The sequence below is a fragment of the Geospiza fortis genome, unplaced genomic scaffold, assembly GCF_000277835.1.
Source record: "Geospiza fortis unplaced genomic scaffold, GeoFor_1.0 scaffold396, whole genome shotgun sequence".
Taxonomy (NCBI): domain Eukaryota; kingdom Metazoa; phylum Chordata; class Aves; order Passeriformes; family Thraupidae; genus Geospiza; species Geospiza fortis.
This window is the reverse complement of record NW_005054345.1, coordinates 1505254-1528774: the sequence shown is the minus strand read 5'-3', so window position 1 is coordinate 1528774 and position 23521 is coordinate 1505254. Positions and strand designations below refer to the sequence as shown.

The 23521-nt window shown below is 37.4% G+C and overlaps 1 protein-coding gene across 2 annotated transcripts in view; it reads left to right on the top strand.

Moving 5' to 3' along the window:
* Positions 1-23521, top strand: part of TUT4 (terminal uridylyl transferase 4) — a 36181-nt gene that overhangs the window by 3800 nt on the left and 8860 nt on the right. Inside the window, exons 3-24 of one of the 2 annotated variants that reach the window (XM_014307832.2) lie at positions 2138-2254; positions 4274-4451; positions 6612-6700; positions 7582-7633; positions 8183-8252; positions 9177-9303; positions 9748-9867; positions 10243-10464; positions 10619-10793; positions 12151-12893; positions 13357-13507; positions 14065-14151; positions 15542-15645; positions 16010-16067; positions 16162-16265; positions 16644-16733; positions 18620-18733; positions 19860-19937; positions 20328-20505; positions 20869-20916; positions 21004-21086; positions 22447-22562. In XM_014307832.2, coding sequence (XP_014163307.1) covers positions 2138-2254; positions 4274-4451; positions 6612-6700; positions 7582-7633; positions 8183-8252; positions 9177-9303; positions 9748-9867; positions 10243-10464; positions 10619-10793; positions 12151-12893; positions 13357-13507; positions 14065-14151; positions 15542-15645; positions 16010-16067; positions 16162-16265; positions 16644-16733; positions 18620-18733; positions 19860-19937; positions 20328-20505; positions 20869-20916; positions 21004-21086; positions 22447-22562 — 3104 coding nt within the window. The remainder of the gene's footprint in view (positions 1-2137; positions 2255-4273; positions 4452-6611; positions 6701-7581; positions 7634-8182; positions 8253-9176; positions 9304-9747; positions 9868-10242; positions 10465-10618; positions 10794-12150; positions 12894-13356; positions 13508-14064; positions 14152-15541; positions 15646-16009; positions 16068-16161; positions 16266-16643; positions 16734-18619; positions 18734-19859; positions 19938-20327; positions 20506-20868; positions 20917-21003; positions 21087-22446; positions 22563-23521) is intronic. The other variant, XM_031058577.1, reaches the window with a different exon arrangement.

The window sequence follows — 23521 nt, the reverse complement described above, 5'->3', positions numbered from 1 at the left end:
ACTATGGCAAGTGACAAAGACTGTAAAATTCAAATACAACGTCTGCTGCTGCTTCTTCAAGAACTATGACTGATCTTTAAAAAAGCAACCCTAAGATTGGGTTAGTGCAATTGTTTGTAGCAGATCAGGTTGTCACCTCTGACCTGTTTTTTCCCTATGTGCTTATTAAAAATTGATTACAGTATTTTTCTGAATGCTAATTCTGACTGGTGTCTAATTCCTTGGTTCATCTTATTTAGCCCTTTAAAGATATTCTTAAGTTTCTCTTTCCTGATGATCTGGAACCTTCCCATTCTCTGTGAGTTCCTTAAAATACAGCTGTCTCTTTTATAGATTAGCTCCTTGATCATCCAAGGACAAATTTCCTGAGACCTGGCTTATTAGGGTGCATCTGTCTTACACAAGTAGTAGTCTGTAACTTTTCTGTCTTGTTATTTTGAGGTTTTGCCCTTTTCATTGGAGTTAAGCATGATTAGGTGATTTTAAAAGTCTTCACAATAAAGGCAAAATAGAAGTTATTACATGATTCAGCCTTCCTGGCAACATCTATTAGCATAATACTGCAGACCAATATTGTAAAGAAGCACAAAATTTTTCAAAAATACTTTTACTGCTGATACTCACTTTATAATAAAAGAATGGTAAAATATTTCTTATCTACTTCGGTCATCAGGCATCAAATACTTGAATCTTCCCATGTCGCCAGGTGTAACTGTCTGTAGGTTGTTTTCCAAAGGGATGTTTAATTTCATCTTACTAGGTACCTGTCTTAGAGAAAATGGGGTTTAAAAAATCTGTAATTAAAGCAATATTTTAAATTTAAATTTACTCTGCAGTTGTAGAGTATCAGAATGTTTTTTTTTTCCAAAAGCAAAAGGTCAAACTCAGTAAGCAGTAAGTGGAAAAAGTTGCCCAAATTTAACAGTGGTTTAGGTCTCCATATGATAAGTCAAATTTGTTTAACTGATCTGTGATCCACCTCAGTGTCTTAAAATGGTGTTCATTCATTGTTGTGTCACTGTTTAAACATCTGGTATTTTCAGTATACTTTTTGGGTTTAGTAAATATAGATGTATTAGAATTAGGACAAAAATGTTACAGTTTTTTTCTCACCCAGTCATTGGAAAAGTCTAACAGATCTGGAGAAAATCTAAATTGGGTTTTTTTTAACCCTTTTGTCTCTGCAGTGAGCTTTTCAAAAGGTTTCCCATCTCTGTAGCTATGATCTGTTAGAGCAAGAAGATAAAATTACAGAATGAGACAGATAAAGTGAAGTGTTTGGGAACAGGCCCTTCTCTTGCACAGTCCTTTCTGCCTTTGAGTCCAGCAGGTCTTAATGGTTTCCTGGCTGAATAAAAACTCCATGGTATAAACTTCCCTTGTGGACCTTGGGAAAACAGGTTCCCTTCTTCCCTATCATCTCTGGATGTTTGGCTGCTTCTTGCAGCCTTGGGGATCTCCCAGGGGGCCACTCTCCATTTGTGTACTCCATCTCTGCCAGGCTCTGTGTGCAAAAAGGTGCTTCTTCTGCAAGTGTCTCCAGCTCTGAGCATTCCAGAGCATCCATCCCGGCTCTGAGCATTCCAGAGCATCCATCAGAGTGGGATAGCATCAGCCCTAGCTGGAGGATCCCACCTTGGCTGAGCACAGTGATTGGGAAGTGGCTGTGTTCCCCAGGCCGCCTGGCCACACCCTTTCTAACAGGGCAGAGCCAGCACCGTGTGACACAACAGCAGAGCAGGACCTGGCTGAGCTGCTGCCATTTCCTCATCAGGGATAGGCAGGGAGATGCTGAGACTTAGCCAGTAATTAAAAGCTTCACCTGACAGGGGAATGGCTTACTGGTCTTTAGGTCAGCCTTAAGAAGCATAAACTCTTCAGCCTTAATCTTACGTCACTAAATTTACTGAGAAATGTAATATTCAAATAATCTCACTTCCTTCCTTCACTCTCCCCTCTTGTCATACAGGTAAAAATCCATTTCTGCTTGTTTTTGAAGATTGCTTAATATTTGCAAAGCACCTTTACATTAAAAATGTTACATAATAGTTAAATACAGTTTATTTATCAATGAATTGAGTTTTTCAGGCACTAGTGGTAGAAATATTTGTTTTAATCTATGGCAATTCTTCCTCAGCGCTCCCCAGAATACACCAACTGTCAGTATCTATGCAAGCTCTGCCTAGTCCACATCGAAAATATCCAGGGAGCCCACAAACATATTAAGGAAAAACGTCATAAGAAAAATATAATGGTAAGTTAACAAAATTATGGCTACTTTTTTCTTTCTTATATCCTTCTGGTTTTTTATTTTATTTTTGAAATCAAAAGTTTTTTGTAATGTGGTTTGTTTTCTTTGATCATGTTCATTTAGGTGAAAGTTTGTGTGCTGAGCAGAGATCCACAAATTTCGGTTTTCTGTTTAAGAGGAAGGGCTTGATGATTTGTCCAGGCAGAGAGGAAAGGACAGTTTTGGTCATTGCTTCTGAATTAGTGTCTCTGAGCAGTGAGCAGTTCATCATACTTGTAGTAAGAGAATGCAAGGTAACTTAGGTGAGAAATATATATTACACAAAAATATATTCAGTTTTTGTGTTCTCTGAAAATAATGCCATTGGTAGCAAGACCTCCGGGGATTGGAGGTAGGGCTGGGGATGTTGTTTTTTTATACTTTGGCACACTTATGAAGTTTAGAAGAGTTACAGAAAGGAAGGATTCAGTTCATTCATCATCACCCTGAGTTTATTTAATGTACTTAATATGAAAAGCAGTTCTAAGGCTTACAAAGAGAAAATGAATTTCCTTATCAGATACCATGGTGTTATGGTTTGCTCTAAAGAACTGTTACATGTAAGAAATCCAATAAAAGATGCACAGATTTTCTTGCCAGCCCATTTTTTTAAATGCTGATAAAGAGCTACAGATTACCCAGGATGTTGGATTTTGTGATTTAGATGGTTAAAATTACTCTTTCTATAACCATTTCCCAAAATTCAGTCAAATTACTTTCGCATGTTTCCATGGATTTCTTGCCATACTTCTGTTTTTCATTAATACTGTAGTTCTAAAACGTGTGCAAGTCATCACCTGGAAGACTCCAAATGCCATAAATCCATTAAATCTCAGAAAGTAACATTTTTACATTATGGTCAGTGATTATTTGTTAAGGTTCTCTCACTGTCTCGTAAATTGCATCATGCTTAAAAAAATGGGCCAGCCCTATAATTGTTCTATAAACGCTTCCTTGCCATGCTTTCCATCTGGGCATGAAGATGAGAATTGAGCAATGAGATTTCTTTAGCACTGAATGGAATTCTGGAGGACAGGGAGCAGTTTCACTTTTTAGCACTTAGCCCAGATAGCTTTCTGTGTAGCATCATGGTGATACCTATGTAACTGTCTTAATTGTTACTGCATAAAATGCTCCTGTTTACAGCTCTGTGAGATACATGACAATCAGATAAGCTCAGCAGCAGCTGTGGTTTCCCAACTCAAGAAAAATCCTAAAGTAATGTCAAAACAAAAAATCCCATACTACTTTAAAAATGCTCATATTCTTTCTTACACTTAATTTGTTCAGATAAGAACAGAAGAGTTGAGAGATGCAGCCTAGAACTAAAGAAACATTTTCATACTGTACTGTGTTTTCTTAGTGCATATTTATTTTATAGTTATTATTTATTTCAGTCATATCTTTCATGTAGTTGATGAATTCATGGAACAAGGGGTTGTTGTACTTACTCCCAAATGACTTGATGCATCTGACGTGTTCCTGCTGTTGGATGGGTGCACTAAATCCAGTACTTTCTGGAACCAGCTGTTTAAACAGTAATGGGACTCAACTTACAAAATTTCCTTGGAGCTAGGAATACTTTCTCTGCTTTTGATAACTTTCCTTCAAGTACAATCCACTCAGAAAAAATCCATGTGACTTTTCCCCCTCAGTTACTTTTATGATGTAGGAACAATTAGAGCTTTTTATTTTCTTGGTTGAATTCTGCTTCAGAACTGTCAGAAAATGTGGTTCAGGAATGGAATACAGAAGATTCCCTCTCCAGCTGCCAGCTGTGAAATGACATTTTCTGTTTTAAACACTGAGCATCTGCTCTCATTCCTGGGACCACACTATTGTATTTGCCAGTTAGGCCAGGCAGATTTCCTCCCTTTGGAAGTGTTGGTCAGGACACAAACAGCATGTTCCAATACAGCAGTAAGAGATAGCCTTTCCTCTTAAAATACCAGTTTTTAATGACATCATCCCCCAATTCTTCAGGAAAAGCAAGAAGAGAATGAGCTGCGGGCGCTCCCACCGCCCTCGCCTGCACAGTTGGCTGCTCTGAGTTTCACTCTCATCGAGGCAGCAAACGAACAAGGCATCTCAGATGAGGACTTCAGAATTCGGCAAGAGATTGTAAATGAGATGGAGAAAATTATTCAGCAGCCCTTACCAGGTATTCATAGTATGCTCCATTTGCTTTAGGTGAAAGCTTTTCATTATTTTTATATATATTTTTGATACTTTCATTAATAGTGAATGAGTGCATTTGGGGTTAAATTATCTTGATAGTGTACAATGTTAACATGTACAGACTTTTTAATATAGGCTGGCAGTTGATTTTAAAAGAATTAACAAATGTACAAAGAGAGGAAAATATGATTGTGCTTATTTGTCCTTTTTTCAGATGTGTTTATTGATCCTCTTTAAAGTGGTGGGATAACATAACAAGAAGGATAATATTTGATATTTACTTCTTTGCATTGATTTTCCCATCAGCTCCTATAGTTAATGCACTGGGAGTTTGGAATCGAATTTTTGGAGCTGCAGTGATGTTGACTTTGTGCTAACAGTGGTTTGGTGTTCAGTACATTTGAACAGAAGAAAATACTAATCTCATTGCCAAAAAAAGTTGGAAATTTTTAATTTCATCTGTGTTGGAGTCAGGTGTTGCTCTATACAGTCCATTTGTTTTAGAAATACCTTTTTTTTTTTCCCCTTTGCTCTGTAAATATACAGCTGTAAGAAAGATTTTGGTATGTGCAGGATGATCAGCTTTAGTTTTAGATGCTCTGTGCAGTATCTGCTTAAACACGAGGTGCTGAATAGAATAAGGGTTTCTAGGGGGGAGGTTTGTTAATCTGTTTGCTCTCTAGTAAGTGGCTCCTAGTACAGACTTCTGCTCTGGCACTCTTGGGAGTTTTCCACTGATAGTGGGAAGCATAAGACAAAGCTTTTTCACATAACATTTTTTACATAAATGCTCAGGAAAACTATTGTTACTTTGTCTGGCTGACTTGTTTGGACTGATGAGCTTCTGTGGAGGTGTAGGAGTAGTGGAAGGGGAGTCTGTAATAGTAAATGACAGTTTGTTATTCTCCTTTTCAAAGCCAGCTATGTTCTAGTGACTGTGTTTTCCTAAGTTGTAGATTCAGAAAAATTTAATTCATGCACTGTGTAGAAAACATCTGATCTTCTGGCATGATTTTCGCTTGAGCTCACATTAGAACTATGCAAAAATTCTTACTACTATGATAAGACATTGGAAGGAATTGCAAATTATTAGTATTAACCATACAGACTTTCATTCTGAAAGGGCTGCTAAGCAGTGAAAATAGGCTTGAATGTATGTGTAAGATCTATTTTCTCTTTTAAGAATAGTTTTGTTGATATTTCTGATTGAATGAGTTTGGTCAGAACACATATAAAGGAAGATATACAAGAAGAACCCTCTTTGCTGTGAGGGTGGTTGGACACTGGCACAGGTTGCCTGGAGAGGTTGTGGTCTCTCCATCCATGCAGATTTTCAAAGCCCAACTGGACACAGTCTGGGCAGCCTGCTCTAGGTGACCCTGCTTGAGCAGGCTGTTGGATTTGGGAAGCATTGAGAACACTCTCATTTTTCAGCTGATTTAAGTATGGGAGACCCTAATTTCTATAACGAGAAAGTTTTCATCTGCAGAAATTTCATTGTGAATTGGGATATTGTTTATGGAATGGGATGGCATTTCTCATATTATTGCTGAGTAGGTACTTCCTAGTTAGTTTAGTTCTGTTCTGCATTTTTGCAGGTAACTGCATTAGTTAAAACACTGAATGGACGCTGTGCTCTGAGCCTTGGATTATACTGAATTTATGTTTATATACATATTTTGTAAGGAATTGTGTGTTGGAACTTGCTCATGAAATCAACAGATTGGTGCCTCATGCAGAAGTCTGTGAGGCATCAAAGAATTTTATAATTGGCTAAGAGCTGCAGTGAAATCAAGCTGTAGTTAACAAAAGCTGTTATATAAAATCCTGCACTGAGATGGTGACAGTTATTGTTACTTCATATTTAATTTTATATTAAAAACAAACAGAACTATTGCAAAAAATCTTTAAAACAGCTTGGAAAATGTTGGACATTTGGTGATTACAGTATTTGAATTATTTGTTTTCCTGTGATTCTGTGTTATGGAAATGCCTGCCCTTCACAAGAGTATGAAGGGGGTTCAGTGTTCATTAATCTGGGAGTGCCACTTGTGAGGTGCAGTATCTAAAGCAAGGTATGCATCATCCACTAAAGAAGAATTTATTTACTAACTGTTAAATAATTATGTTTCTCTCTCTCCAGACTGTTCCCTGAGGATGTATGGCTCCTGCTTAACTAGATTTGCTTTTAAGACCAGCGATGTTAACATTGATATCAAATTCCCCCCTAAGGTGTGTAGATATTATCTTGTATTAACTAAGACTGGTTTTTAAATCAAGCCCATCCACATTTATTTCTATTCCATTGCCTTCATCTTCTTTTTGGGGCACATGGTATTGGAAGAAGACAAAGCATCTAATCTTTGATTTGATGTCATCTGTGCTGTGTAGGAAGTTTTCATTGCTCTTTAGATAACTTTAATTCTTGGTTGATTTTTTTGTTTTGTTTTGTTTGGACAACCTTATGCTAGGCTTTTTCTACTTTTTTTTTTTTTGGAGTAAGCACTGAAGCACTATGAAAATAGTTGGCTTGACTAAGTGTGCTTCCATGAACTCAACATTCAGACTGTAAACTCTTGTAGGTTTTGATTCCCCCCACACTTTTAATATTTGAGATAAAAGTAACATTCTTCAGGTAATGAAATTGTTGGTTCATGTTTAGTGGTATTAGCAGCACATTCTTGATAGACACTCAGCTGCTGCACTTGTGTTTCAAAATGATAAGGTGTTTCAAAATGATGAGGTGTTTCAAAATGATAACCTTTCAAAACTCTTGGGAAAGTCCTGGCGTTAAATTCTCTTGCTGTCCATTTCTAGCAGTATTCATTGATAATGAAATTGCTGAATATATGGCAAGTGCTTCTATTTATCCTGTTCATGCAGAACTAGAAGTGTTCACTAGAGCTGTAGGCTAAAGGAAAACTGGCTGTGAGGTTTACTGGCACCTGTTTTCATGGTGTAGACAGGCATACTTTTTCATTAACACTGACAAATTATTTCACTTTTTTGAGGAAGGCAGAGTTACTAGTTGTGCAACCCAAGTAGTTTGACATAAAATGTAAAATGAAATATTAGTCTCAATAATGCAACCTGCTCTGATTTTGTCATTGTAGATGAGTCAACCAGATGTTCTGATCCAGGTGCTTGAGATCTTGAAGAACAGTGGTGAGTTTTAGTTGCATCTCATTTCTATTTAACATTCCTTCTGCTGCTTAGTTCTTTTTTTGCTTAAATTTTCTGTAAACTTAGAAAAATTGATGGATTTTCAACGGAAGTATCTGGGCTGTTTTTATGAATGTGATTTTTATGAACACCAGTGCTTGTGTGAATGAGAGATGAGAAGCTGCAGCAAGATAATGCTCCAGTTCAGCCTGCCAGAAGTTGGGGCAGTAGTGTCAGAGGCCAAAGCAAAAAGTTTTAACTTTTTGTATGATGAGTTCTAGGCAGTAAACTCAAAAGCTGCTTTCCACTTGCATATGTACATGAGTGAGAGCTGTTCCAAGACTTCCAAAACTTGTAGCCTCATGGTTCTGTCAGGAACACAGCCTGGCTGTCTCATACTGGTGGTGAGCATCAAAAGTAAGCAGAAAATATTGGTATTGCTTAACTATGCAGCACTTAATTTGAGTTGTTACACAAATATAATAAAGACAGAAATGGGAAAACTGTAAGAAACTTGGAAACAAAGTGTGTTTTTTCTCCTTCATTGCTTAGCTGTCTACTCAGATGTGGAGTCGGATTTCCATGCCAAAGTTCCCGTTGTCTTTTGCAAAGATGTTAAAAGGTATTTGTGACTGAAAAACGTTTTTAGTGAGCTACTATGCTTGTTCATACTAGGTGCTTGCCTGCACTCCTGACAAGAAGTATTACTGTAACATTGAGCTAACATTTGTATTAAAAGGGAATTGTTCATACACAGAAATGTAACCTAGAAAGAAAGCTACTTTTGTTGTGCTACACAGAACTCACTGGGTGTAGGAATCTGACAATACCTTTTAGTTAACTGGGGGAAAAGTGGAGTGGTTTTCAGTGATGTAAAATTTTTGCCAGCAGTTTTAAGCCAAGGCTTTAAAAACATTTTATAAGATACACATTGCCAGAAAGGACACATCATCTGACCGTTTCAGTAAATTCCTAAGAAGCAGCAACCTCCAAAATGAAACATGATTTCTTGACTGGCCAGAGGTATGGACTGAAACTCTGGGGAAGTAAATGCAACAAGAGTGGGCTTGTCTTTTCCTGTGTTTGTAACGGAATAGAAATAATTGTTCTGAGAAGCTAAAGGAAAGTTTTTGGAGAAGCTGTTTTGTGGGTTTACCTTAATGTAACTCCTAATGTGCAGCAGGTCTGGAGTATTAATTAATTTATTCATTTGTTTAAGTGTTTGGAATGTAGACAGTATATTTGGTAAGTGAATTGTGCAAGATAACCTAGTTAAGTCATGGCAGTAAAGAGCAAATTCTTAATGCTGTTTTGTATTCTTCACTGTAGTGATATTCTGTAAGTTCTAGATGCAGTCAGTAAGCTAATAGTAGAGAAAATGCAATTATATTCTGTAGCTTTTTGTTAAAAAATTCAGGTTCTTACATAGGGAGACCCTGATGGATGTTTTTATTTCAGGGGGTGTGATGCCCCACCTCCCCCTGCCCCAAGCACCATCTGTATCACAAAGTGATAACCCTTTATCTGTTCTGCATTGTGATTGCAGTGGTTTGACATGCAAAGTGAGTGCTAGGAATGACGTGGCTTGCCTTACAACTGACCTGCTGGCTGCACTTGGTAAACTGGAGCCTGTGCTGATTCCCTTGGTTTTGGCTTTCCGCTACTGGGCCAGAGTAAGTTATTGAGTTATCCTCGATACTCCTTTCTAAACACTGTGTACAATGTACTGTGTAATGTACCATGAATGTTTGTAGAAAGGACTTCATGCCACTGCTTCACCCCACCTCCATACATGAGATGCCACTGTACAACAGCACATTTCAGTGTTGACTGAAATTCTAGATGGCAGCATAAATATGGCCCAAAATTACAAAATGTGGTGAAACTGAAAAGAACAATATATGATAAGATAGTATTCCTTAATACACTGTATGAATTGCTAGTTTGTATTCTGTCTGTATGTGACATGGCATGACCACTGCAGTTTCTGAGATACAGCATTTTATATTTCACTCTAGTATGTTTCTCACATTTCTTTAGTGTTTGTCCTTTTGTAATAGATTATAAACTCAAATTCTGGTGTTACATCAGAAAAGTAATTATTTCTTCTCTTACAGCTCTGTCACATTGATTGTCAGGCTGAAGGTGGAATTCCCTCATATTCCTTTGCCTTAATGGTGATATTTTTTCTTCAACAAAGAAAACCACGTATTTTACCGTCCTATTTGGGCAATTGGGTAAGTGATTTGGTACTTCATTATTAAATTGTTGGCATTATTTCTGTGTTCTGCAACCTCATAAAAATGCAGAATTTGATTGCCAAAGAAAGTGATAAATGAAATGCATTGGTAGTTCATGCTCATGCAGATGATGCTTGATGATTCTGAAGACTTTTTTAAAAGGCACTTGTAGCAGGCTGTATAGTTGTGTCATCTGTGTTTTGGAGAAAAGACAATTATTTTCTTCTTTATTTCTCTGAATTTCTGTCTCTGACATCTGTTAATCTTGAGGGTTATGAATATGCCACAGTAGTCAGTGTTATATTTGCTGAAAACTTTTGGTCGTATGTATTATATACAGTCTTGTTTCAGAGCCACTTTCGTTGTTGTTAGATTGAAGGCTTTGATTCAAAGAGGCCAGATGACCACCAGCTGAAAGGGGTGGAAGATGAAGAATTTGTAAGGTGGGAGTACAAACCACCCACAAATGGTGCAGCAAAAAACTCTGTTGGAGCAGAAAGCAAAGCTAAAGTTGAACAACAAAAAGGTGGTGGCAAGAAGGCAACGAGCTCAGAAGTGGACAACCAAAGCAATGTGAAAGAGAAACATGGAATTGTAAGTCCTGACTTTATTTCATTGAAAACCATTTGCTATCTCTTATCCCTATTTTTTTATTTTTAAACATTGATGTTGGATGGAATCAGGACAAAAAAAAAAAAGGAATATTAATTTCGTATTGCAGTTGAGTACTTGTGTCCATGTTTTTCAGTCTCTCTTAGCGTTCAAAACCCCTCACCAAGTGTCACTGGGGCAACTGTGGTTGGAACTTTTGAAGTTTTACACACTGGAGTTTGCTTTGGAGGAATATGTCATCAGTATACGGGTACAAGAGCTCTTAACCAGAGAGAATAAAAACTGGCCTAAGAGGCGAATAGCCATTGAAGGTAGGCTGATCCCTTCCCACTTCTGTAGTCATCCTGCTTTAGCATCTTTATTTGCTTAACTTGCAACTCTGTTACAAGAATATGGACAATAGATCTTTGAAATATATATTTTGTCAGCTATTTAGTCTCTTTAAACACAAGTTTTCTCTGTCTAAAAAGCAGGGAAAGTGACTGAGTTACAGAGCAATGTGTGGCATTCTGAATTGACCTTAAGAATAGAGAAATTGGGTATTTGAGGAAGGCTAAGAAACCGTGTAAGGTGATATTTTTATAAAAACATGAATAATGACTTTTGAACACTTTCTAGAGATGTTGCTGAAGTGGCTTATCTGTAACACTTGAGGCGATGGAGAGGACAAAGAGAATCATACAGACAGAGAATGAGGTACAGAGGTACATTGAAGGATGAGTCAATAAGGTACAAGAAGAGTGAGAAGGAAAGTAGAACAGATAAGCAATGAATTCTCGAGGCACAGGTTGAGTAGTGGATGTTGAGATCACTCCTGTGACTTTTAATTTCCTCTCCCAATTCTTTTCTTCAATCGCTTTTAGCTAGAATGTAGAAAAAGTAAGGAAGTGTTTATTCAACATTTGGGATGTAAAGTGTGAGGACAAATCGTTGAGGAAGAAATGAGAAGTAATTTCAAAAAACCAGATTGTATTCTGGTTCTGACACCTGCTAATTTCTAATTAGCTGATTGGGCTAATTGTGTTGTTTGCTTTCTGTTTTTTTACTTCTCATTTTTGCCTTTTTTCTTTTTTCCAATGTTGAGTTTGTAGCTGATGTTATGAAGTAACAGAATCTCAGTTTGGTACTATCTTCCAGGCAAACTTATAGCGACTATGCAGGAGCTCTTTTGCTTGGAAAATATATTTGATCTAAAAATGGTTAGGAAGGACTAAGAATGGATCCTGGTGAGATTGGTTCATACAATCCTTACATTCTCAGTGTTACTCTTAGACAAATGAATTCCTTAAGGGAAATGAAAATCCTTCTTCAGTGGAGGAAAAAAAGTTCTGGCTGGCATCTATTTATTTTGCCTTTGTTTATTATAATTTCTAGTCTAGAAATTGGCCATAATATAATGTTGCAATATACCCATGGTTTTCTTTTTGAGTAACACTGTTTAGAATTGTTTATGATAGTCAGCCATTCATGGCTGCACGTGGGTATGTTTTGTATGGAAGAATTCTGAAAAAACTTGTGTGTCTTTCATTCTTTAAGTATATCCACGTACAATTCTGGATTATAGTATAAGAATCTCCTTAACTGCCCTGTAAAAACTTAGAGATTTCAGCTGCTTTGTGAAATGTGGAAGTTAAAGATTACTAATTAAATTGTTCTTTTTCTTCCCAGATCCTTTTGCACTAAAGAGGAATGTTGCACGAAGTCTAAATAGCCAGATGGTATTTGAGTACATCCTGGAGCGATTTAGGACAGCATATAAATATTTTGCATGCCCACAAAGTAAAGATGGGATTAAATCCAAGCCAGATAGCAAGAAAAAAGAGAAAGGGAAAATGAATAATAAGAAATCCACAAGATCTGAAGAGCCTGTAGCAAACTGTTGCCTTCCACAAGGGGAAAATGTTGTAGATAAAGAGGTTACAGGAAGTGGATGTGACATACCAGAGAATGAAGTTGAATGTAATACAGTGGTAGAAGCTGTAGCCAAAAGATGTACTTCCCAGAACATGGACCCTTTGCTACTTTCAACATTGGACTCTAGCTATGATGAAGACAAAGAAGAAGCTTTACCCCTTATTTCCAATGAATGCTGTGAATTAAAGGAAAAATCACCTAAAGAGAGAGATGATTTAGAAATTTCAGTGTGTCTAACTGAGGGTGAGCTCAGCCACCACTGTAACTGCAGTGCACATCAGCCTGATGACACAAATTCCAGTAATGAGTTTTCTGATGCTGAAAGCAGGCAGAGTTTGGTACTGGAGTCGTCTCCACAGACAAAGTGCACTGGCACCCCAGCTACCTCGGCCAGCTGCAAAGCAGTGCTGGAAACCCAGGATCTCAAAGAGGAAGGCAGACTCTCAACAGAAGAAATGCATTATGTGTTTGATAAGTTTATTTTTACTTCAGGAAAGGTAAGCAGTGCTGGTCATGGATCGCTGGGATGTTACTTTGAAGTCATTAAATCTAAGAGTGGAAGGATGGTGGGATTCCCACAGTGATTGTTTCAGACTGGGGTATAGGTGGGAGCTCTGGCCTTTGTAGAGTACCTGTTATTCAGGAAACATCACCCTGTGTGACATTTGAATTAAATTATCTGGTTCCCTCATCTTGAGCTTTTTGATTTCCACACAAAAAATCTGGGTTTCTTTCTGGTTATTTGTGGATTATTTCTGCCTTTCCTCTCCTACTTTCTTGTAGAATTTCCAGGTGCTTCTAGGCACTGTGAGAACTAAATGCAGCTTGTTGAGAGGTGTTCTGCTCTTTGTAGGCTCTTTTATTGTTCATATGTCAAATGTTCTTGGTTGCTTGGAAATGTTAGGTCTGCTGAGCCTAAGTGCACAAATAGAATTTTCCTTTTTTTCCCCCCAAAAAAAGCCACCAACTATAGTATGCAGCATCTGCAAACGGGATGGACATTCCAAAAATGATTGCCCAGAGGATTTCAAGAAAATTGATCTAAAACCACTACCACCAATGACAGACAGATTTCGGGAAATACTTGATATAGTGTGTAAAAGATGTTTTGGTAAGTTCAAAAAGTGTTTGTACTCCATTTATACTGTGATCTGTAACCTGGAAGAATTAAAAACTCTAGGGTTAAATTACTTATTTACAATTATTCACAATTCAGTACGAAGAAGCTCTTCCAGGTGCCCTAGGCTCCAAATGGATCAGCACTTTAATTTTCAGATAATCCATGGCTGTGATAATTTATAACAGATTTGAGAAACTGATGTTATATGGGATTTTTCACCAGGTTTGTAAAAAGCTACCGGTGTTCCCAGGAATCAGGCTCTGGGCAAAACTAATTTTTGTGCTTGTTGAATTCTATGGCATCTTTTGAGGGTGCTGTTGTGGGTTAACCTTGGCTGGATGCCAGGTGCCCACCAGGACACTTTGTGGTTGAAAAACAGGATGTTTTGGAATAAAATCTGGAAGACTCTAATGATTTAAAAAGAAAACCACAGATTTAAGCAAAGCAAGCACAACAAAAAATACCCACCTAATCTGTTAATTAGCTGGAAACGATTCTTGAGGTGCTGAATGTCATGTCTGACTTTGTTTTAATTTGTTTTTACTTAGATGAATTATCCCCTCCTTTATCTGAGCAACAAAACAGAGAACAAATACTGGCAAGTTTGGAGAGATTTATTCGGAAAGAGTATAATGGTATGTAACCTTAAGTAGTGATTCTTGAGAATGCTTTCTTCAGTCATGTTGTCCAGAGCATAAAGATGTGGTTTATCTCATTTTTTTTCCTTGCTTGAAGCAGGGGCATCTCTTTTCCTTCTGTTTGTAAAGCTGTCTTGCAGACTTGAACACTGAACATCCCTTCTTGCTATTCCATGGAAACATCCCTAGAGTGGAGGAAGAGCTGCCAGAGCAGTAATGCAAGCACAGGATTGCTCCAGTCAGGCCAAGAAGAAAGTTTGGTTGAGTTTAGTGTTAGCTTTGGTTGTGGGCCAAGGACTTTTGTTGCCTAGTCACCAGTGCTTGAGTATCTTAGAAATCCTACTGAGTTTATCTTCACATCCCTTACATAAAACAAACAAAAATGTCTTACTACAGGGATGGAAGCCAAGGCACAGAGATGCCAAGTGATTTTTTTATAGGAGGTGTAAAACAGTGCTAGAGCCAGGTACCAAACCCAGGTCTCCTGAATTCCAGTCCATGGAAGGCTATTCTGCTGTAGCTGACCTGTGATCAAGGAATTGGGAATTCTATCCACTGGCTGTGTGCCTCCACTTCCTGGCAGCAGCTGAGGATTGAGACCTGTTACAAAGCCTTGAAAGACTTAAGGTTCCCAATTCTATTAAAGTTTAGGAAAAAAAGCTGTGAATAAGTGAATAAGTGTTAGATCTATTTTCTTATCATTAATTTCAGCTGAACAGATCAATGTATTCTTTGCAGTTAGGAAAGAATTTGTTTTAACAACATAATTTTGCCATCCAAGAATGAGAATACCTAGTAATATCATGTTTCAAACAAAAATGTAAACAAAGCAATTGGGAAAGAATGTTCCATAAAGTATTGTAATCTTACTGCTTGTGTCTTTTTGAAGAATATGTTATAATTACAAAAACTCATTGACCAAATTTACCTAGTCATAGAAGAAGTATGCAACCTAGATAAATTCTGAATGGAATTTCAGAAATATTACTTTGGCTACCCTAGGACTAGCTCTGTCTTATCTGTGGGATAAAGCTGTACTGGTGACTGGGTTTGCACATTATTTTGATTTATTAAAAGCAGGAAAATGCATACCACAAAACATTGCACCACGTTTAGAGATTCCATTTAATGATTATAGTAACTGTACTTCAGTCATAAAAAATGTATAAAATAAGCCTTTATCCTGCCTTGCTTTCTGTAAATAACTTCTGAAGTGTTGTGCTTCCTCCTTTATCAAAGCTGAAGTCTTTGAAGTGACAGTGTAAGCTCTCTCTTTGAGCTGATTTTTATGGGCACTTGCACATTGCAGTTAAACAATATTTTATACTAAGCACTTTCCATTCAACTGTAAAAGAATTAACTTTCTCTTGTCTATTCTTTTGATCAGACAAAGCTAGGCTTTGCTTATTTGGCTCCTCAAAGAATGGATTTGGGTTTCGGGACAGTGATCTAGATATCTGCATGACATTGGAAGGTCATGAAAATGCAGAGGTAAGAGTTTTGAAATTGATAAAATCTGCTATTTTACATTCAAAGATTCTTTAGGGTTTTTTAATTCAGTTAAGATTTCTGCACACAGGAAAGGTAGGATTTGCTAGTTGCATGTTGGCTTGTTGCACTCTGCACAAGTGAAGCAAGATCCAGCCTACTTTACTTTTAATGCCTTATAGACACACAGTGTAATATAGATGTCCACAAAGTGCCTATGAGTTTGTGTAAATTCATGTGCTGGCTTAATGCTTGCTCCTTTTTGTACATAGACTTTTCATCTATGAAATATATGTGATAGTAAATGTGCTTGTTGGAATAGCATCCATGTTTTAGCATCTGAAGCTGTGATCTTTGTTTTTCCTAGAAATTAAACTGTAAAGAAATAATAGAAGGTTTGGCAAAAGTTCTTAAGAAGCATCCAGGTAGGTGCTTTAAAGTATTATTTGTTTTGCAGTTAGATTTTCTATAAATGTTGTTAATGGAAATGTTTTATGTACTAAAGTGTTGCTTCCCCAGGTTTGAGGAACATCTTGCCTATAACAACAGCCAAAGTGCCTATAGTAAAGTTTGAGCACAGGCGGAGTGGCTTGGAAGGAGATATCAGTTTGTACAATACACTGGTGAGCATCTGCTTGTGTCCTTTTGTGTTCAAAGAAAGCTTTTCATTCTTTCTATCATACCAAATAACTGTTTGAGGGAATCATTTTGAAACCAGAGTGAAAATGCTTTTGAGTGTTTATGTCTTTCTTCTATGTTATTTAAATTCAGTGGCCCACACCCTCAGCCTGACCTGGGTAGCTGTGTATGACCTGATGGCAGAGCAGGGTACAGCACAGGAAGTCTTGTTTTGGGGATACTTCTGAAAAGCCACTACATCCACCATGGCCTGTGTGCCAAGTACAGCTCATTCCAGCTTTCACCTGACACTATGAAATTGCACAATTTCTTACATAATTGGCTCACCCTGACACCAGTTTAATTTTTTTCCCTTTTTCCAGGCGCAGCATAACACAAGGATGCTGGCTACCTATGCAGCTATTGATCCTAGGGTGCAATATCTGGGCTACACAATGAAAGTTTTTGCAAAGGTAATATAAAAATAAGGGATTTATTTGTACAATACAGTGTTTTCTGCTGCAGCCACTGAGTTTGCCTTTTGCCAATACCAGCTGGAATGGAGTAGAATTCTGTTAATATGAAGTGCACTTTCTTAAGCTTACTGTGCTCCATCAGACTGTGTGTGTCAAAATCAAATCCTGGTAACTTCTGCTATCTGTTGGAAGATTTCTGTGTAAGAGAAAGCTGATGAGAGGAAAACTTTCCTTTTTTTCTTCAATTTCAAACCAACTTCAATTATAACAAACAAAAAAACCCACCCAAACCCCAAGCAAAACTGGAAAAATTGGTAACTGTAAGATGTAGGGGTATGTGGATGTGCATGGGCTTCCCAGGTTTTCATATCTGGGGCCAGCCCGGAGATTACTTCTGCTTTCTTCTGGCACATTTGCCTTGTTTGAATTAGTATAAAAGTTAGGAATAGGTCGGTATGGGGTGGTGAGTGAATGCCTGAGTCTCAGTGTGCCTAGGACATATACTTGACTTTTAGAGTTTGGAAATGTCAGATCTCCTGCATCTTTTGTTATGATATTCTATCAAAATTTTATATTATACAGCCTTTGGTAATTGAAACGTGGCATTGCTTTTTGTTCAAGCTGCAGTATTAAATACAGCATATCCAAAGAAAGCTTAGTGGAACTGGGGCAAATAAAAAATGGCTTATAGAGATGGTGAATCATACTACCAGATGTTCATGTAATAAAATACATCAAGATGAATAAAATAACTTTGTGCCAGAATGGAATGGACACGTTCATTATACTGTCACTGAGACTAGCAATGATTTTTTTTCTTGATGTGGTCGCAGTAGTGCACAAAATTGCCATGTCTCTTCTGTGTCCAAATTAAAAATGCCTTGTATTGATAATAATGAATCTTTTTTGGTAGCATTGCATTCTATTGTGCATGTTCTAAACATATTACTGCAATGATGAAATATACAAGTTGTGGGATATACACTCCTGAATGTAAATGTATGGAAGTGACTTTGTAGCTATACAAATACTCTGTTTTTAAGCAAAATGCCTCCTCCTCTGTTTGCATTGGCAGAAAACCCAGGAACAGCTGTCACTGCTGCTGCTAATGTGAAAGTAATTTACGAATCCCTGGTTTTTCCAGCCCTAGGAGGTTAAAAATGCCTTGTTTGATATGACACAGGCTCGAAACACAGGATAGCTTAGAAGCAGGTGCTGTGGAAAGGTTATACTGTAATGAGATACTGAAGCATAGTAAGGTAATTCACTGATCAGAGTCACAGAAAGGCTTGGGTTGGAAGGGACCTTGAGCTCATCTGGCTCCAACTCCCTGACTTGGTCAGGGGTGTTTGTTTTGCACTGTGTTGTGCAGGCTGCACCATGCTTTAATTAGGTATGTGTATGTTTGCTAGCAAAATGCCACATGTGGCCTGCACTGCCAGTGCAGTATGGAAATACTTGCTGTTAATGAATTATTTCTTTAAAAGGGGAGGGGGAACCAAAATAATAAGGAATCGTAACTCATGCTGCAAGAGCTGTTTCTAAGGAAAATTAAATTTTATGATACTGAAACCTGGGATTTATGTTTTGGGAGTTTTGATTTGGGGTGTTTTTTTTTAGTTTGGCACATTATAAATTTTTTAAAGTATTTTGGCGATGAAAAGCTTTTGTGTTTTTATGTTAGACAAATTATGCTATGGATTTGCCAGATGGCAGTTGACTCTTGGGTGTATTTATTTTTTAGGCTTCATAAAACAATTTTTAATTATGAGGTGAATGTATTTGCTGTTACTTATGGGGTTTCTGTTTGCTCTCTGACACAGTTGTTAGTCTTGAACAGTGAAATGTATATTCAGCATTTTGTTTAAAATGTATTTTTTCAGCGCTGCGATATTGGTGATGCATCCCGTGGTAGTCTGTCTTCGTATGCCTATATTCTTATGGTTTTGTACTTTCTACAGCAGAGAAATCCACCAGTTATTCCAGTTCTTCAGGAGGTAGGTTCAGAAAATGAGGTTATGAAAATAGATGCACTTTTTTTCTTCAAGCCAAATATGAGAAGTCTGGGATTTTAGGATCAGAGGGGATAAATGAAATATGGGCCCCTTCTAATCAGCAGGTTCTTAACTCCCTCTTGGTTTTAGTAGGTAAAACTGACCAAGAAAATGAGATCAAACCTGGGAGTCTGTTGTGCCTAAGTTCTGCTATTACATTTACTTTGGGATTTTGGTCTTATGGTGATATTTATATGCTGAACAGGATAGAAAAAAATTGGCAGGTGGTATGGAGAGAAGGGAATTGTAATTATGAGACTGCACCAGATGCTCTTGAAATGTGAGTCCAGTTCTTCAACCAGTGTTTGTCAGAAGCATTATTTATTGCTCAACACTTTATCTGTAAGAGAATAAGTTTATTTTATTATTTGATGAGGGGAAAATGAGATAATTGATGCTTTGGTGCAACTTTAAAGAAATATTTCATATGTGCCAGGAAACGTTATTAAGAAAATAATGTTCTGCACCCCCATTGTATGGGTGGGAGAATATAATTATTCCGCTATCTGCCTCTTCCTGGATACACTCTGCAACTCCCAAGCATGTCTGAAAATGATCCCTTTCTGCCTCTTTTGGTTTCTTTGTGCAAGAGGGAAATTGGCTTAAGCATTGCAGTTGAGACTCATAGACTTTCTTGCTGATACTTTAGTATCTGATACTTTAGTAGTGGTTGGGGGTTTTTATTTTACTGCTGCCCCGAGAGTGCATTTAAATAACAGTGGAATTTCCTCTTGGCTGTGCTAAAGTCAAAATGTAATAGAAATCATATAAAGTCTCCTTAGAGAATCTGTGGGCTAGAGAGATGTTGGAATCTTGACAAGGTAATTCAGTCATGTTTTCTTAGTTGCAGGGAACAAGTAAAAATGAAATATCCAAATATTTTGAGAGATACAGCAACAATGCAAAAAGTCTTTCAGACTTTTTACCAGTGAGAAATTCTGTCTGTATAAGAAGAAATTGTTAAAATTAAAGTATTTGTATTTTTATATTTTTTTTTTACAAAAAGAATTGCAAGTACTTTACAGCGACTTTGAATTAGAGCAGTAACTGTCACTCTCTGTTCTGGCAGATATTTGATGGCAAACAGATTCCACAAAGAATGGTGGATGGATGGAATGCTTTTTTCTTTGATGACATGGAAGAATTGGTAATATTCTAAATCCAGAAGAGTAACTAAAATTTAAACCTTGCTTTAAAGGAAAAATAATAAATTTTTAACAGTGTAATACAGAAAATATTAATTATATTAATTAATTAAACTTCCACATCCATAGTGTTGCAACTTCCCTACTGAGTCCTGTTTTGCTAAAAGGAGTTTTTTACTTGGTTTATTTTAAGTAATTTCTAAATAACATAAATCAGAAAAAATACTTCTTATTCTTGAAAATAGTCCAGGTTTAGTCTTAACTGTAATGATTTAACCTTACTTTAACCAAAAGAAACCATTCATAGTAGACAAACTTGTAATTAGAGAGATGTTTGGGAGAAGCAGTGCTGCAGTAACTGTAGCTGAATAAATTTCTTCCGTTGCACGCAGAAGAAACGTCTGCCGTCCCTTGGGAAGAACACTGAGTCTCTTGGGGAGCTCTGGCTGGGGCTGCTGCGGTTCTACACGGAGGAGTTTGACTTCAAGGAATACGTGATCAGCATCCGGCAGAAGAAGCTGTTGACCACCTTTGAGAAGCAGTGGACCTCCAAGTGTATTGCCATTGAAGGTACTCCTCTGCTGAATTGAGTCTCCATTCATCAGGAGTAGGAAACTGTTGCTTGAGAGGCTGTTCTCTTTGCACAGGATCTTTATGCGAGGAAACCACAGTCAGTGCTTCAAAAAGAAACATTGTTTGCAAGTCCTGCAGCTCACAAAATAGATGAGACTCGTAACTTTTACTACATGTCAGTGAATTGTTCTTCTTACTGTTATTATGGTTGATTAACATAACAAATGTAAAACTCTCAGCGTTGCTTTGCTATAATCTGCTCTGCGAATGCATTTAAAATGGAATTCTATCCATTAAAATATAAAATTCTGTTGCAGCAAATTTTTTCCAGCTCTGATTTTTTTTTCTTTCTTTGTGCAGATCCTTTTGACTTGAATCATAATCTGGGTGCTGGAGTCTCTAGGAAAAGTAAGCTATTAATGTCTGCTGCTGCTGAATGTTCACTGAGTTGTGTGTTTTCTGTTTTTTTCTAATAATTTTGTCTTTCTCCAATAGTGACCAATTTCATAATGAAGGCATTTATCAATGGGAGAAAATTATTTGGTACCCCATTCTACCCAGCTGTTGGAAGAGAAGCTGTAAGTTCTCAGAGTTTTTAGTATGTTTTCTCATTTTCTTTGTCCACTGAATTGATGCAAATCTCTTGTATGTGTTTATCCATTTGGTATGCACAATATGTGTAATTATACCTTGTCTGCATTAAATGTATAGCTTAGTATTTATCTTCTGGAATATAAAATTCAAGCAAGTAGTTGGATGGGTGATGGGTATTACTGGCAGGTTTGGGGAAAGTAAGCTTAATTTATGTTTTGGTTTTTATAAAACTTCTCACTGTATGATGAAAAGTATTGCAGAAGACTGCAAATCTGGCTGTAAAACCCAGAAACAGCTCTAGGGAACCTTACTGGCTCTTCATGTAGCTAAAGAAAACAGATCCAAGAGATGTTCCATTCTCTTTAGTTTTCCACTTGGTGGAGATAGTAAGGATTGCTGCTTAAAAAGGAGAAGGATGATGATCGATTTTTTTTAACAAGTTGACCTTTAAAATTTGCATAGTGAGTCAGAGTTAGGAATGTGTTCATGCAGTATCATTTTGGAGAAAGTACTGCTCTGTGCTAGAGGGTCCAGTCATTGATGTGTAGAGACGACTATTTTTTTAATATGAACAAATAAAATACTGTCATTAGTATTTTAAAGATCAACTTAGAAAGGCATTTTCTAAAACAGTTTAGAGCACTGTTCTCCCAGTGGCTTTTAACAGAACTTGATTTTCTAAAGGATCTTTAAAATCTTTTGAAAGCTTTTAATTCCCTTCATCCTTCCCTATCTTCTCTTTTTCATTTACTTGCTTTATCTGTGGGTTTTTTCTGAGTTTGTACCTCTGTTTCACTACTTTCACAATATTTGTTGCTCAGAGGCTGTAAACTGGGCCTTTGTGCTGACACATATCAGAACTGCAGCTGTCCTGAGCAAATTCCAGGGGAGGGGAGTGATACAGGTCAGTCTGCAGATGCTCCATCTGTTTCCCACCTGAGCTGTGTCCTGTCCAAAGGGATGCAATCCTGTCATCTGGGAAGGGACATTGGCTGCTTTGGAAAGCACACAGGCAATGACTCAGATGCCAAAATAGATCATATGCTAAAAAATTGTGCTCTGTAGAGCCTTTGGGGAGGTGAAAGGTGGGCAGCAGGCTGGAGCCTGGGTAAGTTCTGCAAATTCAGCCTCTGTCCCTAAGACCAAATAGCCCTTTTTAGCCCAAACTGCTCCATATCTCTGAAAAAGCTGCCATTATCTAGGGGAAGAAAAGGACCAGGTATAACCTCAGAAGTAATAACATTCAGGGAGCAATAAGAGATGAAGGCTGACAGTTTGACTTTCATTCCTCAGTCTTGTAAGTGAATGGTTTATATATTTTATCTGTCTGATGTGTTTTGATAGGAATACTTTTTTGACTCAAAAGTGCTGACAGATGGGGAATTGGCACCCAATGACAGATGTTGTCGTGTCTGTGGAAAAATTGGTCACTACATGAAAGACTGTCCGAAGAGGAGGAGGTAAGTAATGCACAAAGGTATTGTGAAATCTTTGAGATTAAATAATGAGGGATTTGGATATTTGAAGATTTAATGGAAATGAAAAATGGCTAAATTGCAGAGAAAACCAAAGCTTCATATCTGATCCTCAACTTCCTATCTTATTTTTTCTTTTCTTAAAACAGTTTCTGATCACTTTTTTGAATCTGAAGTGTTTATGGAAGCACACAGAGTAATATCAGCACTCTGTGTTGTGTTAATATGTAGTTAAGCTTAACTTAAAACTTAGATCACTAAAATATCTTTTTTGTAGTGTAAACATTTAAAAGGAGAACATATTACCTGGCTGCAAAATTTATCATATATTAAAATGGATTTCCTGTAGTGATCATGTTCAGAGGACAGTGTTGAATTTGAATTATTCTGTAGATCTGATAATGTACATCTGCAAGACAGGTCAAAGTTCACTTAGTAAACTCTGGGATTGGTTAAAATGTACATAGGTGAGGTGCAGTTCTATAACATCGTATTAGTGCCATGATGTTACAGAATCACCATATCACTTGGTGATCCTGAACTTGTACATTGATTTCACTTAGGAATTTTGGGTCCCGGACTCCTGCTAAAGGAGTCCCTGGTACGTGCAGGTCAGTGTTTCCAAAGAGAGTTTAGTAGGAATTGACAGAGAATGTGCACTCCTCACTTTTTACAGCTTTGGCTGTTTAATGCCCCACTCAGCCTAGGTTGTCTGATTCCTCCTAAAATCTGTTGAAGTCCTTAGAATGCAGATTAATCTGGGCTCTTTCATTTACTCCTTATATTCAGTTGTGTGCTCCATAATTCTTCAGAGGATTCTTGGTCTCTTCCTGTGACAAAATCTTTATTCACAGCCTTTTGTTGAGTCAGCAGAATTCAAGATACATGAAAGTGCACTGGAACCATGTGGTCACAGGTGGACTGTTTCTTTCACGTGCTCTCTG